We start from the raw sequence: 19,592 nt of genomic DNA, 5'->3' as shown, positions 1-19,592 counted from the left end.
ACATACACTGTCGGAAAAGAACGTCTGCAGTTGTGTTTCACGATAAACCGCAAGGACATATCTGCAGTGGCGTTGGTTTTTATTTTAAAAAAGAAATCACGTAGAAAACGTTCGAAATGGGCAAGAGATTGGTTATTTAAAAGAAACACGAAATTTTCCCATGTTAATCTATTAAAAAAGCTCAAACTGAAAAAAGTGACGATATCTTGCTAAAGGGCGAAATTATGAAGATCTAAAATTTTCAACAGCAATATCAGCCCAAGCTCAACATCATTTTTAGAAGCTTCTGGATCTATTTCTCGCAACTTGTTGATCATAATTTCATATGCTTCTGAAGATGTTATTTTCCATAAACTTGGCAACGATTTATAAACTCCAAAAATTCAATAGTAAAATCTTTATTCCACATTCTTGTATCGGCTATTTTGCAGAACGACTATGTTTTTTCACGACGGATTCGAATGAATACCCCATACACAAGCGGTTTTGCACGAACACGTTAGCCTGTACGGGTAAAATCTCAGGCATGTCGGAGATAAAGAACGTCGGTTAACATCATCGTGATTGGCCCATACACTAGCAATTTTGTACGCGCAATTTTAATTGTTCGGTTAAGATTGTCGTGTTTACCCGTAGTGTATGGGGGCCTTTAGTCTTAGCTTTATAATGAGTGAAGAAAAATATCGAAAAGTTTCTTCACTCGATTTTAATCGATTCTATCCCATTTTTCAATGAGCGCCGTTTTGGGGTCCGATTTCGTAGCTAGTGCAGGATTTCTAGCTCAAAGTTTTCTCTTAAGTTCATCCCATAAATGCTCGATAGGTTATAAGTCCAGGCTACACGCTGACAATACATAATGGCAACATCAACATCCTGTAAATACTACCGTATGCGGACGGGCATTGTCCTGCATTAGGAAGAAGTTTTAGCCGATGAAACTGTCGTAGGGTATGACGTGATCCCCTAAAATTCCTTCTATGTATCGGTTTGCTGTCGATCCTCCGCTCCACTTCCAGTTTCAATAATAATCAACTCGATTTTTGTTTCCATTGAAATGCTCGCCAAAACCATCCAGAAACCTCCTCCAAAAGCTACGTTTTCCTTTATGTAACACTGCGCAAATCTTTCTCCAGGGCTGTAGACTCGTTCGCTACCATGCAAACACACCGTACTCTCGTTTGAGAAAAGAGCGGAGCCCCATTGTTCATCAGTCTAATTACATTATTTTCTGTCAAATCGTGACGGGCTGGGATTAATTTGGAGTCAGTAGCTGTGCTTTTTAGTTTAAAGTTAACTGCTTTAAATCTTATTCTGTCTGTCTAGCCACTCATGACAATGAATCGGTCATATCTTTCGGGTTTGCATCTTTTTCTTCTGAAACAATGAAACAAGATCTCAAAAGGATTCTCTATCAATAAGGGGTTAAAACAAGGATGCTGTCTGTCGCCCACACTCTTCAAGATATACCTGGAACATGCACTAGCACACTGGAAAAGGAAATGTAAGAACATGGACATTCCGCTAATCGATTCCACACTATATACCCTGTGTTTTGCAGATGACCAAATAATCTTGGCACAGGACTAAGAAGTCTTAGAATATATGACAAGAAAGCTAGTAGAGGAATACAGGAAATGGGGTCTAGAAGTAAATTTTAGTAAAACGGAATATAAGTGTATTGGAGGAGAACAACAAAATTTAATACTTGAAGAAACACAACAAAAAATAAGTCATTGTACAAAATACAAATACCTAGGCATGATCATCACTAATGATGGAAGATTAGATGAAGCAATAGCACAAAGAAATAACCAAGGAAGACAAGCAATAAGACAACTAAATAGTGTATTGTGGGACAAACAAATATCCAAGGAAAACAAACATCGAATATACAATAGCATAATAAAAAGTATAACAACATATAGTAGCGAAGTCTGGCCTCTAAAAGAAAAAACAGTCAAAATGCTTGAAGCCACAGAAATGGATTATTGGAGACGCGCGGCAGGAATATCAAGACTGGAAAAAATAAGAAACGACAGAATAAGGGAGATCATGAAGGTGCAACACACGATTACGGAAGACATTAGGGTGAATCAGTTAAGATGGTACGGACATGTCCAAAGAATGCCTGAAGACCGCATACCCAAACAAATTTTAAATTGGGCACCACAAGGAAGAAGAAAGAGAGGAAGACCAAGATTAAGTTGGATAGAAGGTATCGAGAAGGATATATATATATATATATATATATATATATATATATATATATATATATATATCTTCTGAAACAGGGTCTTCGATGAAATTTACTAGTCTCTTGGTAACGACGATAAACTACGGAAACATCAGACTGACTCATGTTCAGCGCACTGGCCACTTCTCGCTGGCTTTTTGGCAATAGGGTTACCGCTTGAGTAGCTTCATTTTCAAGTAGAATTATTGTTTGTTGTTAACGAAGATGTGTATCGGTCAGTGCAAGCAAAATTACCATATTCTATATTATTTTGAGGCTAATACAATGAGCTTCAGGATTTTACTGAGAAAAATATAATTTTGTGTTTAGTTTTATCGCCATATACTTGCGATTGTAGGGGTGTCGCATGAGTCGATTTTTAAGCTCACGTAGTTTTAAGACACACAATGATGCTGACGCAAAATATACAGAAATCATAAATAAAAACTGTATAATAAATTATTTGTATGTTTTATAACGCGTAGTTAAGATAATGTTACCAACATTAAGAAATTCAATAAACAATTTACTAAAATCCTTCACCAAAAGAATTTTACAACTACGAAAGATGTTTATGACTTTCTCAGTCAGCTAGCGTTTCACGATACAAACACACTTTTACGACTCTTCTAGAATTGTAGAAAAAAAAATAATTTACAACTTCAAAGATTGATTTATCGACTAATGACCTTAAGAACAATTTATTTTATTTGTTGTTGTTGAATGCAGTGATGATTATTTCGGTGGACATTTGGATACGGTTGTAAATCTTTCCTTTTGTTGATGGAGACAAAGGATGCAACAGAATTATACGGAGAAACCTACAAGTATTGATATCCACAGTAGCTATACAGGTTTAATCATAACTTACATGATTTCTAACAATATCCAGTCAGTAAGTTCTATTCGAAGGTAAAGTGTAGGACACAATAAATGCACATGGATAATAATACCCCGTGACTAGGTTTTGGGATGTATTAGACCCTTTAGAATGGTTTACATTTACATATAATATTTTTTTAAATGTATAAATGTTATACCTTGAACTTTTAACACGTTGACTGCCAACTACGAGATAACTCGTAGTTTGTTTTCTTTTCTACTTGTTATCTCGTCCGGTGTTTACTTGTGCAGCTACGATTAAACTTGGAATATATAAGTGCTAATATCGATAGATGGCTTCTGGGAAAAGAACAAAAAATCAATGCTGGCTTGCAAGAACAGAAAATTTATTAAAGAACGAACAAAAAATATAATTATGAAAATTAGTTCAAATTCACGAAATAAAATAATATTTTGTTTGCGGAACTTCTTAAAGCAATCTTCCACACCTTTTCTTTACATGCTGGACAGAAATAACGCGTTTTGTCGGACGCTGCTTGTTTGATAAGTGGTAGACTCCCTAAATAATGAATTTCTTGCAATTTCATTTTTTTCTAAACTGGTTGAATATCTGTCCACAAATTATCATTCGTATTTGATGTTGTTACTTTAGAATCATCGACATTATCTTCTGATTCGGGATCAACTTCCGATTCACTATCACTTGAAGGTTCATAATCGCTACTGTCGTTACCGTCCTCGCCAAAAATCCCGTCTAATTCGGAATAACTCAGATTTGCGTAGTACTCCATTTTGAGTCAGTGGTCTTTTCTTATCCATATTGGATTCTTGATAATTTAATTATAAAACAAAACACTCAATTTATTTACCTTTAGAGAAGCGACATATCGAATCGTGTCTGTGTGTGTCTGCGTACTAATTAACTCGTAGTTGGCTTCCGCGAAGAGATTCATGATTCATAATTCGTAACTATGCAATAGAATTTGAGTTTTTAATAATATAATATAATTAGATCAAATTGTCATTTTAAACGGAATTCTGAACCTTGCCGTGACAGTCAACGTGTTAAGCAAACTAAAGACAAGTACCCAATATTTGCAGATAGCGATGACAAGAAAAATCCACCGGGGAAAGTTTTTTTATACCGACAATACACAAATACAAATGGTGGTTTATTTTTTACCCTTTTCACTGCGACGCCCTTCTATAGTTGGATCAGTGAAGCTTTCCCGACTTTGTCCCATTTTAGTAGGTCTAAACGAATGTTCTTTGCTTACGCACCATCTCCGTAAGTCGGCTGCAAGATTTTCAACATCTGACTGCTGCAACTGATTAAAATAAACGCATTCTAATGAATTTCATAAATTATTAATAAAGTAATACTAGCAGCGAAAAGGTTAAAAAGATGGATGACAAAGACAACTTGTGATTCATATTTTAATACTGTGTTTATAAACCAATGACGGTTTATTTTTTAGAGACAATTTACAACAACAAACACCAATTGCCGTTGGTTCTAGGAGCACTTTATTTTTGCCCAAGCAGGTCGCTGGTATCACTTGAAACCCTGCTTTTTTATCCGGGCTTGGGACCAGCTATGAAAGCACTCAGTCCACCCAACGCAATCATAGGCAAAGCTGATGTCGCAGTGATCATCTCAGAAAACGAAGATAATTTATAAAGGCTACTGTAAAGGTTGGAACAAAATCAAATCTTTTACATTACCCAGAGAACCAAGAAGATGTAAACTCACAATATACGATCAGTATTAGAAATGTAAAGAATGAAGTGAAAGCTCAAACAACAAAGGCGTCATTTATATCAGGTTACCTGTGAGATGTAATTTGGCTGAATAAATATATAACTACCAGGAGCAAAGTCAGAATATACAAGGCCTGTGTGAGACCAGTAATGACATACGCGATAGAGACCAGAGCATAGAGTATCATAACTAAGCGGCTTTCAAGAACTAATAAAATGCGAACTCTGTGATCCATAACGGGACACACATTATTTGACCACAAGAGAAATGATGGAATAATATGTGACATCCAGGATGTAGTGATATGGGCGAGAAATCGACGAAGAGAATGGAGAGACCACGTGGACAGAATATCAAATGACAGGTTGGAAGGACACCAGGACGATAACCTACAAGATGGTATGAAAGCTGGTCTTCATCATCCCAGCTGCAGCTAGGCAATCATTGATGCAAATATAGGCCTAAGTCCTAACGTACGATGAAGAAGAAGAAACACCAATCGGTTTTTGTAAAAGATAGTTTTTAAAGACAAAAATCGGCTTGATTTAAAAAAAAAAATTACAAATAATAATTATTATTAAGATACATAAACAAAAACAATAATTCTAGTAATACTACAAGATATTATTTTGCTAATTTTTATCTATTATCAAGTAACGTTCAATTTTTGATAGCTTTATTTTTTTTTTGCAGAACGTGTCAAACATGATTCGATTCATTTTAGACAGAAGCAAGACGAAAGTTGGGATTCCCATCCGCAATATGAAATTGAAGCTTTCGGACGTAAACTTTATTTAGAATTGGAACACAATAACAAGTTCTTGTCTCCCAATTTACATGTAAGTTACTTTACGTGAAATATATACCGCCGAAAACATTTTTAAACGCAAAAAAATTGATTACAGATTGTAACACACTTCAGGGAAGATTTTACTCAAAGGACAAGACACGATCCTAGAATATCTGGTTGTTATTATACAGGAAAAGTGAGGGGAGACAAAGATTCCAACGTCGTGGTATCTTTATGTGGAGGAATGGTAAGTACCATGTATTAAATCAATTAGGTACCTTTTTTCTTTAAAGATCTTCCTTAAAATGATCTTAAAGAGAGGATCTACTTGCTAAAGCACAACGGAAAATAACAGGACTTCTAATCGGCGTCCTTTTGTCCTTTTTTTTCTTCACTATTGTACGTTGTCCAGCCTTAAACATCTAGAGTAATTAGTAACCACCTTCATTTGAATGATGAAGTGGATCAAATGCTCTTCGAATCTTCTCCTGAGTCTCATAGTCTAACTGAGATTTGAAGGGATGTTCACAATCTCTTAAGTTGACGTTCTGTTGAACTTGGATATTTTTTTAATGACTTTTTGTAATGTATCGCTTTACTCTAGACATGTAAAACTTAATGACAATAAGAAACAACTTAGTTTTCAATTACTAGACATGGCGAAAAAGCTGTAGAGATTCATGATGAAGTATCTTTCTTTTAATGACATAGTTATATGGAATAGTTTATTGTAAAATTAGATTCTGTGTTAGTAGACAAAGATTTAAAGTATTGGCAGTTGGAACAAGCATTTATAAGTACAAGCAGAGGTTTTGTGAAGAATAGTGTACTGCTGTGGTATATGTTTCGTATTGGAATACAATAAAGAAGAAAGGAAACTGTTGATCATTCGGTACTAATCAAAGAAAACTGTAATGATGTTGTTCAAATTGAAACAAAATAATTACCGCACTGAATTAAATCCGACGATTATAAACACTCTATCTTTATGAAGAGGTCAGTAAAACAAGACCCAGAATATATTGTAGCTAGCGTGTTAAAGAAGAAAAGAGTCAAATTGATATCATCCAAGACAATTCAAGAGACTTCACCATAAAGTTCAGCAAGCGACTAATCTTTAAAAAGTTACAGAAGGAGTTTAAAAAATATGTATAGAAAAAACTGTATTATATTAAATGCAAATCATCAGTGTTGAATACTGTACAGAAAAATCTATAGTGATTCAGTAGTAGAAGTAAAACTTTTTGTTGGAGGTTATGTTATATGGAAGGAAGTTCTATATTTGCTATTTCTTATGTTAATTTTTTAATTACATATAATATTTTATGCTGTTATATAATTTGATTGACTTTCACAATTGTTCCATTACGTAATTTGTACATTTTACAAATTTTTAAATATGTATAGTCCAGTCATTATTCACGAAAAATTGTTGATCCTGATCAAAATTACAACCTCTAGCGAGTCGCGAAATTAAATATTAATAAATACAAAAAGAAAGTAGGCTATTTTACTCGCCCACAACTAATTTACAACAAAATCGGCAATTATGATGACATTTCAACTATTCCACCATAATTTTATGTAGCTAAAGAGGCTCTATTAGTCATAGAGTTAAGAGAGAAAGAAATTCTTAATCCAAGACTATTAAAACGATGACAAATATCAAAAAAGGGAGCCCTTATCATTATTTTTGCTACACAAAATATATTTCACGTGTTTGTTTCCTAGTTTTTTTGGTTTACACATTTATTTTGTGTCCAAGTAATTCCACGAACAACCTTTAGTTCGTTTTGACATGTGCGAGCGGCCCAATCGAATTGCCAGCTTCCGACTTTGCGACGCGCTAGAGATCGTAATTTTGTCGAAGAAACAAAATTTAAAAACCAAATTGTAGGTATGAACATACTCTAGTAGTTTTATAGACAAGAGAAAATAGTGAAAAACAACTTTTCCGTAAAGAAACATACTTAACTAAGGTCTAAGTTAACGTATCGTACGAGGCCCATATGCGGATGGTCCCAGGTTCAAGTCATGTTCATTCCATTTTTTATTTTTCTATTTTTGTAGTAATAACTGCACAAACTGAACCTTAAATATTAGTATTTTCAATAATTGGATTCGTCTGTTGCTTTGTTAATTTGTCCTAATCTTGATTAATATGTTCATAATATTAATAAATATAAAATATATTTTATAAGGAATCAATAAAAGCGTTATGGTTTCTTGAATGAAGAAACATTAAACTATCATTAAACTTGAATTGTATTTTGATAAAATTTTCGCTAGTAGAAGAAATATTTTATGCAATTCGCGTATAAAGGCCTTTTTTTAACTCATGTAATTGTCGCATTCATCTGCGCCTCATGCGACAAGATTCACATTCGTCGAAAAAAGGCTACTTTGCAAAGTTGATACATAAATAACTATTTTTTTGTAATAATTTAGATATTTGCTAAATACCTACCACACATATTTTATATTTCTTTTACCACTCCGAATGGGAAGTTTTCTAAATAAAATTTGTGGGAATTGATTGGTTTTTGTCCTGTGAGTCACTGTAGATTTCAAAAAAGTAAAGCTGGAAGGAGTTACTTTTTCGGCCAGCTTTGCTTTTTAAGAATTAAAATTTTATTGAAAATTTGTTTAATTGATTTAATTATCAAATAATTAACCAATCAAGTAATCAATTCAAATTTTTTTTTTTCGGAAACTGTGCATTATATTAGTCAGCCACAACGTAAGTTTCCATAGACAGATCTAATCCTCACTTTTTTCGAGATTGGGAAATTGGTAGTAAATTAGCATGGGGTCCACCGAATGCAGCAAAATTTTTAAAGTAGTGAATGAGATCAAAAAGTTTGGGAACTTATTTAATTTAAAATATTTGAGAGCGTGAGTTATTGTCAAAAAACCGAATTAAACCTTTTTTTCTAATATGGAAATCTTAGTCGACAATTTGTAGCTAAGCTTTACTTCACTCAAATTTGGTCTTCTAGATTCCATTTGCATTTCCAAATGTATATAATGACTGGACTAATATGAAGCTACACACTGAATAAATTAAAAATATTTAATGTGAGAAAATTCCATCAATCTCTGCAGGTACCTAACAAAAAAGTGAGTGTAATAAATATTTGACATGTTTGATTATTTATTATAATACCCACGTGTTATTATAACAGTTTATTTTATAGAACCGCAATTTTATAATCGATTTATATTAATCTCAACCGATGACAGTGACTGATTTTTTTTAGAATCTAATAGAAGCTGGTTGTGCACATGTGTTTACTCAATGAATTACTGAACCGGCCATTAAAAAAACCACTTCGTCGTTTTGAAATATTATTCTTTTCACTTTCGTAGTTGTGATTTTTAATTTTTAATAATTACTTTTTAGAAAAGTACATTTATTAATTGGTAAATTATAACGTACGCTACTGTGGAATAAAGTTTTACTTAGATTGATCAGTTTTTGTTGCGTTTAAAAAAACCCATTACAGGTTATTACTAACTAACCTAACCAAACCTAACCTAAACTAACTTAACCTAACCTAACCTAAACTAACCTAACCAAACCTAACCTAACTTAACCAAATTTTTGTTATGCTGTTAAAAGAATGCAGAATGTAGTGATTGAAAGGGAAAAATAATCTGCTGTAAGAAATTCAACTATGGGACACATCAGGAAAGGTGTATAAGGGTTAAAAAGATGCACATCTAAGAAATATGGGTAGAGTTTTATTATAAATCATGAAAACAAGCAACTGTCGATGCAGTTGACCTAAATATAAACGAAAATGAACAGGACACAAAAAATATCATGGAAAAATGCCATTGCAATAACTTCTCTGAAAAAATAAAGAAATGCAGAAGGCAATGGCGGTATTCCAGCAGAACTAATACAAGCACATGCATGTCTTTCAATAGAAATGTTTTATTCGCTCCTTAATAAAATCTTGATTGATGACAGAATTCCGAATTACTGCAACTAATAGTTACCAAACTATCAATAGAAAGGAACTTATCCAAGTGTAAAAATTTGGCGATCTATCACGTTAGTGAACGTGGCGAGTGAGATAACGGCTTGAGTTATTCTAGAAAGAATAAGAGAACCTTTAAATAAAAAAAACTATGCAAAAACCAAGCCATATCCAGAAGTGGTTACTTTTGCATTGACATTCTGCGTCAGACGAACAAACAAAACAACAAAAAGAAGATATTGGGTAAAATAGAGACATAATAGAAGAAGAAAACATAGACGTGATGATTCCGAAGAGAGAATAAAGAGGGATAAATCAAACACTACGAAAATCGGCAACAAACTTTATCAAACAAACATAAAATTATATTACAGGAATAAACAACTTCGAGTAGATGTGGATAAAGATATACTAAACAACGTAGCTGTGGAAAATACATGCATTATTTACTGATAATCAGACGTGAATTTATGATTGAGAAGATGAAATAGTCTATAATGTAGCAAATGGCACTCCATATATAAGCCGAAACCGAAAAAACTACGTCAAAATCGGTCAAGGCGATGCTCATTGGTTTCTCCGAATACCGTGGTGAGGTTTACCGCTTCGTGTTGGTAATTAAACTATCCACGTTAGGAAACGCATCATTTTCCTTCCTTGGTGTGTGAATAACTATTCAGTTAGCGTGTTAAACATTCGTCCTTACTAATTTTTCATTATTTATTATTAGTTATTACGTTTTAATATAGAAAATCGACCTTCTAAACTTTCGTTTTCGTTTAAAGGCTTAGATAAATCATTTATAAGTTTGTGTGTCAAATCAACAAATATTAATATGTGTGTTGGTTGTTTCTTGCCAAAATCACACTTTTTTGTAATAGTCATTTTACACTTTCGTAATCCTTGAAAATACAAAATTAGGCTTGTACTGTTGACTGATGGACGATTTTAATCGAGAGGATATTACGTAGTTGACATTTTCGAAACATTGTATATAAATTTTTTCTTATTAAAAATACTGATGATTATTTTTTCTAAGCAAAACTTCATGCTAATTTGACAACTGCATGAGTTACTGAAATGCTTACGAGTAGTTCGGAATGGATTTCATCTGCTTTATCATCTTTCAATGGTTCTATAAACTTACTTTTCCCTTTTTGACCCGTTATATTTCCGAGATACAAAATTACGGTGTTATATACCTTTCTTGACATCCATTTTCACATAGAGGCGTCGTTCTCATGTTGCCGAGATCTAAGTGTTTGAAACAGCCATGCTATCAAAGGATGGACATGGATAGGGTAATATTTGGGTATATTATTATAATATTTTTGGAAATAATGATAATAACTATTATTATTAAGTTAACACAGCTTAGCACCGTTAAGATGCATTGCGTATACACTTATTATCCATCCCTCGACCACAACGCCGACCTGGCGGCCACATAGTGAGATAACTAAGGGAATCTGGAATAAACCACTCACGCTACCTTCTTCAAACACCTGTCTGTAAAACCGTGTACTAAATTTGGGACAATAGATGGGGATTGAAGGAAAAACTTTCAGCGGCCAAAAATTTGGAATTAATAGCGATGTGTCTTAGTTGTTGTTTCTTTCTGTTCACAACTTAAACGTTCAAATATTCAGAAATTAACAATTGCTTCCTTTAGAACGATCTCTGTATCCACTATTTCCAAAGAAAACAATGACCGAGATCTTGGTGTTCTGATTTGGGTGTTTTCAAGACGATTTTCATGTTGAAAACTAGGCTTTTTTGTTTCGCAATCAAATTCTTTGTAAATACCAGAACAAGATAATCCATACAAACGACCACCTACAAAAAAGAAAAACAACTAGCTGAATAGTGTTCATATTCGAAACTTGTTTCTCGAAGTTAGACTGTATAGCAGCATATGTTTCAAATGAAGTCTATTGCATTGACGTATCGACAAGGTTGGTTAATTATGTAATTTGCTTGTAATAAAACTGGATCGTCTTCACTTAGCGTAATCCTAAATCGATTTTTAAAACAAATAATCAGTAATTGGTGAAATTATACTCATTGAAATAACCTTTATATGTAAACATATGAGTCAATGTTAATATCCAATAATATTTCAGTTAAAGTTTAAGCGATTTTGTGTCAAAAGAGAAGCAGTAATAAAACTTTTGTAAGTCGATATTTCCACAATTTTATAACAATTATACTTGAGCAAAACAATCGAATCTCCTGCAATAGCAAGTAACTGAGACGTACACGAAATTGTATATTTCTAAGTAAAATTTTCAAAATATTAGCTCCAAAATGATGAAATGAATTGTAAATTTTCTTGTTCTCGCTGTTCTACAATATATATTATGATCGGTAACCACTCTTACTATGCTTACTTACAATAGTGCTAATTAGGGATGTCTGAATCTCATACCAGCGTTAATGGAGGTTAAAACGAACGTCTATGGTCGACACAAAAATCATTAGAATATGGCCGACCCGCCAGCAAATCTATTTCCGTGGTGACCATAGAAATTGACCCATGTATGATCGTTCTTTATTATTATAGATACATCTGGCCTAAATCAGTAGGTAGTGAAGAGCTTAGAGCAAAGTATATCTCTTGGAAAACTGTTGGGAAACCGAACGAATCGTTTTCCAAACTCCATAGGACTTAAATACGTTTTAGCATTGGCAATTCTGTCAACAATATCCTCTTACAAGCTTGTTCGTTTGTTTTTCTCTTCATTCGCGAAGTATTTTAGTACCATTTTTAACCAAATATGTAACCTATTAAAAATGAAAACTTAATATATCATTTTATCCAAAAATAAAACAAAAATGAAGAAGAAATGTGCCTTTCTTTAATTATTTTTGTTGTTCGTTTCGACAAAATAATTTATAGCTTCTGAATTGAAAAAAAAGCCGAAATAACATTTGTGGTACAAATAGATGATACACAGATGTTGCTTTATCGCTACTGACCCACTTGCACCAACTATATTGTCAGTATAAATAGCCTCAACCAATTCGCATCTTTTATTTGTATTTTTTGTCATTTAACGATTTCGATGAAGATAAAACAAAGAAAACTATTCATCGAGTTATTTTTGTGAGTGAAACTTGAAATTGATTGCATTTGTGCAAGGTCTCTCATAATATACAGAGAGGTTTGCGTTTTGGAAACAACGATAAACAAGTTTAGTTAGTATATAATGTGACTGTAAGGCTTCATGTTCAAAGACAAACTGCACTCTTATCTTCTAAACATTAACTCGGTCGAAGGACAATTCATCACTACGTGAGCGAAAAGCTAAGTAGCCTACATATATCAGTCTCCATAACTTCTATGTCCCCCCCTAATACTTTGGGGATAAGCATAGCTACAAAATACGTGGTTTGCAGATTTCCTCTTCACCTTTGCATCTTCTACATTGAGCATCTGGTATGACGATGATCCCCAGCTAGAGTGTATCGAAACTGAACCCCAAGGAGGATTTTGATGTGTTGCATACCGGTGACTCCCAGGCAGCTGTTCAAAAATCTATCTTGAGCTCTTCAGACCACTGCAAAAACTTCTTTAGGTTTGGTTAGGCCAAGTCTTAGGGAGAAACATATAGCAAATAAGTTAGGAAAAAAGCAGTTTGATATAGTCAATAAACTGTGAAAATAATTGAGACGTAACATGTATTTGGGTATTTACTTTGTTGTATTTCAATACCCCTAAGTTTATTTTCAACTACAATTTTCCGCAAGATAAATAATTTATATCGTATTTTAAGGTTTTTATTGATGTTCTCCTTGCTTGTTTTAATGCCAGTGCCAAGAGCTGAACGCCAAGGCTATAATCTTATTCAATTTTTAATGATCTAAATAAGTGATAGATAAATTGTGAATTTATACAAAATTTATCAGTGAACGCGAAAAAAATTTGGAATAGAAAATAAACAATACAAGCAAATTCTTTTGGTGTTTATTCTATGTTCTACGTTTCTACGTAATACATACAATTGGGAGTGTCTAGAATCTCTGAATCACACAAACAAAAAAGTGTCTAGAGTGGACTTACGTAAACAAAAAATATCTAGAATGGCATTACATAATAAAAAGTACCTAGAATGCAACCACATTGAGAAAAAAACTATCTAAAAACAACTTACACAATATAAATGTACAAAATGCATTTATACAATGAATAAAATGTGTCTAGAATTGATTCGTACAAACAAAAAAGGATCTAGAAAGATTTAAATATCATTACAAGTGTCTAGAATGGACTCATAACTAATAAAAAGTGTCTGGAACTCACTAGAGCAATAAAAAAACTGTCGGAAAAGATTAACATAAAATTAAAAGTATCTAGAAACGACTCGTAACTAATAAAAAGTGCTTAAAACTGAAGTAGGCAAAGAAAATGGATCTAGAAAGATTTAAATCGCCTTAAAAGTGTGTAGAAAGGACTTGAAAATATCTAGAAAGGACTTATAACTGATAAAAAATGTTTAAAACTGATTCACGCAAATAAAAATGGGTCTAAACCGAATTAAGTAAAATTTAAAAAGGTTATAATTGACTTAAGATGTCTAGAAGGATTCGCAATAATAAAAAGTGTATAAATAAAAATGAAATTAAAAGTGTGCACAATGGACCAAAAAATTAATTTAAAAATATTAGAATAAACTCACAACTAACAAAAAGTGTCTAGAAATGTTTAAGTAAAATTAAAAGTGTCTAGAATGGATTCACAACTAATAAAAAGTGTCTGGAATTGACTCACACAGACAAAAAATGTATAAATTTGACTCGCGACTCATAAAAAGTGTCTAGAAAGGTTGGAATAGAATTAAAAATGTTTCGAATGGACTCACGACTCATAAAAAGTGTCATAACTGACTCACGTAGACTAAAATGTGTCTATAAAGATTCAAATAGAATTGAAAGTGTCTAGAATGGACCCATCACAAAAAAAGTGTGAAAACTGACTCACGTAAATAAAGAAGTGTCTAGAAAGGTTTAAATAAACTTAAAAGTATCTAGAATGGATTCACAACTAATAAGAAGTGTCTAGAACTGACTCACGTGGATAAAAAAATGTATAGAAAGGACTCACAACTAATAAAAAGTGTCAGAAGTGACTCACGTAAACTAAAATGTGTCTAGAAAGATTTAAATAAAACTAAAAGTATCTAGAATGGACCAACAAATAATAAAAAGTGTCTAGAAAGATTTAAGTAATATTGAAAGTGTCTATGATGGATTCACAACTAATAAAAAGTATCTGGAACTGACTCACGCAGACAAAAAAAGTGTATAGAATGTACTAACGACTAATAAAAAGTGTCTAGAAAAATTTTAATAGATTTAAAAGTATCTAGTATGGATGCACAACTAATAAAAAGTGTGGAACTGACTCACACAGACAAAAAAGTTTATAGAATGGACTTATGACTAATAAAAAGTGTTAAAAAGGTTTAAATAAAATTGAAAGTATCTAGAATGAATTCACAACTAATAAAAAGTATCTGGAACTGACTCATGCAGACAAAAGTGTATAGAATGGACTTACAACTAATAAAAAGTGTCTAGAAAAGTTTGACTAGAATTAAAAGTATCTAGAATGGATTCAGAACGAACGAAAAGTGTCAGAAATAACTCACGCAAAGAAAGAAAGAAGAAAGCTTTCAAAATAAAAAACATATAGAATTGAGCCGCACAAACAAAAAATCTAGATTTAATTAAATTTATTAAAAATAAAACTATATATTGATAATTAGACTAATTTTCACTCGAACGTTGAAGTGAACAAACTATTGACTTAGTCATGAAGTTTACATCTCCAAGCACGTTTTGCTCATTTCAGTTTAACTGAAAATTATCTAAGATTTTGGGTTCTGAAACTGAAAATGTCTGAAATTATGTATAGATTGATCGTTGTTTGAACTTGGTATTCGAGTATTTGTGTAAGTTGGTATTTTACGATTCTAGTTGAAGCACGAACTCACCATCTGGTTTACGGTTAGCGCGATTTTTTTTAAAACAGTTTATTACTGTTATTTTTGAATTTCAGGTTTTTGGAATGACTCATTTCTACGTCATTTGAAAGATATACAAGTTGGGAAAAACTATAAAAAAATCTTGGTGTAATTACCTAACAGATATCCAATGTTTTCCTAATTTTGATCGGGTAGATTAATCTACAGAGTGGTATTCACTTGTTCAGTAACTTGATATAGTAAAGTGAATAATTATAGGAATTATAATTATAACCAGTTTAAAAAATTGCACAAAGTTTATGGTATTCCATAGTGGGTTCGGAACTTCCTAGAAAGTATTCTAAGCAAGAAATGCACCGTAGACGAAAAGTTTTCCTATATCAGGTTCATTCCTAGAAGAAAATTATATCTCACAGAAAAATTTTCCTATGTCCTCCAATAAAATTACCACAACGATCTTCTTTTCCTCAATAAAAAGTTACTTTTCTCTTTTCAACCTTTTTCACCACGTTTTTTAATAGTTTTTTGCGAAAAATTCCGAAAATATGAAAACCCAGAATGGAGCCGATACAAAAATGGGATAAATTAATTGTTTTTTACATTTATACAAAGGGGACTCTGAAAGTAATATCTCAAACGCCGGACCGATAAAAATTGATTGATTTTCAATAAAATATTTCGTGATAGCATTTTGGTTGTGATCCAACTTTTCATTAAAAATTATGTCCAGGTTTTAGCACTTTAAAATGGACAATGATTGTCAATTTCACCACAAATCGCAATATATAAACAAGTTTTTCGTAGCTGCCGCAGTCTCCCTTTTCTAAATCGGATTTTTCATGTATTTCCGTCCTCCCACTTGCCGACTTCTAATTCTCCTTTCCTCAGTGCTTCATCGATATTATCTCACCAATATTTTCTGAGTCTTCCTCGTTTCATTCTACCCATCGGACTCCAATAATAACTCCTTTCATCCATCTGGTATTTTCTGATCTTCTTACGTGGATATCCCATTTCTTCAATATATTCAATAGCACCCATTCGTCAACGTTTCTTATTATCCCGTCCAATCTCGTCATTCTTCAACAATCTACGCCAGCAATTCATCTCCACCGCTGTGATTTCTTTTATTGAGCAAACACTTTTCATCTCCGTATGTCATTATATTTTGAACCACTGTATATTCTCCGTTCTGTTCTTCGTCTCTCACCAAGTCTATTTTTTATTTATTCTTCTGTTGATCCGTCCTTTGTGATGATGAATCCTAGAAATTTTAACTTATCTACCCCTCCAATCTCCAGGTTGTCGTCTACTTCTAGGTTATTTATTCGTTCATCCATCATCGATATTCTGGTTATTTAAAGTCCTTTCTCGTAGTTTAACTTCCTCACCATATTACCCAGATCCTCCTCATCTCGTGCTATGAAAAATTTTATCAGTGTAGCTCTTCATTTCTGATTGGAACTTTTATTCCCTGGTACTTCTTTCTCCAATGTTTTAGGGTGTTATCCATGGAAGTTATGAATAATGTAGGTTATGTAAAACATCCCTGTAGAAATCCTTTAGTTGTTACGAAATTGTTGGTAGTATTGTTATAGTGATTCAAATTCAGTTAAAAGGATTCTTCGTTGCTTGTATTAAATTCTGAGAGATTCAGTTCTGTTCCGTATCATTCCAAATATCTTCCTTTTTTGTTTTTGTTCTTATTGTTTTCTTACTGCCTGTTCTTTTCCTCTTTCTTCTTGTATTTGTTCTTCAATCGTGTTTTCAAAATTCTTCCTTATATTCTTTCCATTAGAACCACGATACTTATCCCACACGATAGTTCTTACATATATTATTATTAATATTACTGATAGTTTTGTTTTCGGAAATTGTAAAAAGGCTAATATTTAATTATTTTAAAGTGTACAAGTCAAATTAAGCTCAAAATATCTTCACGACTTGCACATTTCTTTTGAAAATCCATCGTCACCTTCGGAACAAAGTACTAAGGGAACATGCGTTTACTTTTACAGTAGGTAAGTAGATGACATTAACCTTGAAAAATCTTTTTCATTCGCTATCAGATTTCGTTAAGGTAAGGAGATATGTTTTTCGTTTCAACATCCAGACATCGTAAGCTTTCTCTCTCATGATTCAACGATCAATTTAGTATCAGTTTGTAAACGCGTATACCTTTTCAAAAATTGTCGACGAGGTGTTATGTTCACAAACATTATCTATTTTCGTGTTTCGGCATCTTGAAAGGTGTCTGGCTTTCACCTATCAAATTACTTAGAGATGTGAATTATGAGAGATACCTCGCAGCAATTCGAGCAATTTTTTTACTATATCTTATCAATAATATATCTCATAGTTCCCAATATCAAGGGCAAATTGTGGTATAAATAAAGCCTAGACTAAACAACCTTGGCGTGCAGTTTTTCAGTTTTAAAATTAGCAGTCGATTATATGAAAAACTAATTAAATTCGCCCGTAAGGGTATAAACAACAAAAATAATTTATTTAAACATAAAATAGAAACAATATATTTTCAATATTTAAACAGCAATATATGAAAATTTTGATTCACAATGGAACACTACACCACAGAACATACCCTAAGAAGAAATAAAAGCTAGTTGTTATTCAGTGGAAACAACATGGCGGATTTTCGATGCCAGTGCCCTCGATGGTGTTGGCAGAACTAATCTATGGTCGCGGTTCATTTAAATTTACAACAAAGAATATCTGCTGTATTCTATGTTATTCATTTCCACTCAGTTCTGATTTCGCAGTTTCCTAAATCCACGATAAAAAATATCTTAGAACTGAGACACGTTTATTTACAAAATGATATTCACATTGTAATATGTGAATAAATACTAATAAATATCATCATTCTTGGGCTATGTTCCATACCTGGTTCTAAAACAAATTCTTATTAATATATAATTACAATCTGTATCTGTATGTTGAGAAAATATATTCTCCATTTAAACCGATTTCAACAAGAACTCATAATTATAAATTACATTTCTGATAATATCACCACCCGTGTACCGAAATCTGAAGGAATTTAGCGGGAATTCGGAAATTGATGATGAATGACATATTGACGTTGACAGTAATGACTAGCGTCACGATTGGTAAATGGCAGAACTAAATTTGACCTTATTTTTGGTATGTTCTGTGCACTACACTGAGAAGGTACATAGAATGTCAGATATAATTGAAAGAACGGCCACAATTTAGGTACTTTTCAAGAAGTACTTGTTTAAATACTTACGTGGGAAATTGGTATTAGCTCTAAATAAAAAAATATTTTGAGAAACGTGGAATACATTAGTATATACTACGCCACTGTATGAGGGGAGTAGATCAATTCTTGATCAATGTAGACGACTAAAGAGAATAAAACGAAGTGGATTGTCTGTATGGTTAGCGGCAATAATTTACTGAGACATCATTATATTTAGGCTAATGAAATAAAAAAACTATAGATTGGGCAGACATGACTAGATTCAGTACAAATTGGAAATAAAAAAGTAATGGCACTTTTGTCAGCTATAGAAGGAGTAGACTGTGATGTCAAAATGTTTTAATATTTTTGTGGTTGACATGAAGATGCATTTATATGATAAAATCATGCAAGATCTCATTTTATCATCATGTACCATTTTAAATACGTTCAATCTGCAATTTTGGGGGAAAATCTAGTTATTTTTCGTTTAATAACTAACTGTCAGTCAGATTAACTGAAGAATTGCAGCACTTTAGTAAAACTAATCTTTTCATAATTTTTGTTGCCGTCATTTTCAATTTGTTCTCTTCCATTTTTATCGAGGGCGATTAAAGGTGATAGGGCCTTACATAATATCAACGTACGAGATTCATAATGTTCACAAAATTATTTACATTTAATCCTGGTATTAATAATTTTTTTTTGTTAATATATAAGTTTGTGTGTGTGTAATATAAACATAAATAAAAAAAAACATTTAAGTGT

At 32.5% G+C, this 19,592-nt stretch overlaps 2 protein-coding genes across 8 annotated transcripts in view; one reads left to right on the top strand and one right to left on the bottom strand.

Moving 5' to 3' along the window:
- Positions 1-19,592, bottom strand: part of LOC130442436 (WW domain-containing oxidoreductase) — a 136,121-nt gene that overhangs the window by 32,483 nt on the left and 84,046 nt on the right. The window contains exons 7-8 of one of the 5 annotated variants that reach the window (XR_008909771.1): positions 4,260-4,404; positions 1,348-1,374 (exon numbers count right to left, since the gene is read on the bottom strand). The exons of 2 other annotated variants lie outside the window; for them this stretch is intronic. The gene's annotated coding sequence lies outside the window, so the exon portion shown is untranslated. Of the gene's footprint in view, positions 1-1,347; positions 1,375-3,979; positions 4,405-19,592 lie in introns of those variants that run through there. 2 more of the 5 variants (XR_008909772.1, XM_056776534.1) reach the window with 2 other exon arrangements.
- The window catches only part of LOC130442435 (A disintegrin and metalloproteinase with thrombospondin motifs 9), a 213,014-nt gene that overhangs the window by 118,504 nt on the left and 74,918 nt on the right, over positions 1-19,592 (top strand). For all 3 annotated transcript variants that reach the window (XM_056776533.1, XM_056776532.1, XM_056776531.1), the window contains 2 exons: positions 5,532-5,677; positions 5,744-5,875. In XM_056776533.1, coding sequence (XP_056632511.1) covers positions 5,532-5,677; positions 5,744-5,875 — 278 coding nt within the window. The remainder of the gene's footprint in view (positions 1-5,531; positions 5,678-5,743; positions 5,876-19,592) is intronic.

This window comes from Diorhabda sublineata, chromosome 4 (assembly GCF_026230105.1).
Source record: "Diorhabda sublineata isolate icDioSubl1.1 chromosome 4, icDioSubl1.1, whole genome shotgun sequence".
Taxonomy (NCBI): Eukaryota; Metazoa; Arthropoda; class Insecta; order Coleoptera; family Chrysomelidae; genus Diorhabda; species Diorhabda sublineata.
Note: the sequence above shows the minus strand (reverse complement) of the source record. Positions and strands in the feature narration are given on the sequence as shown.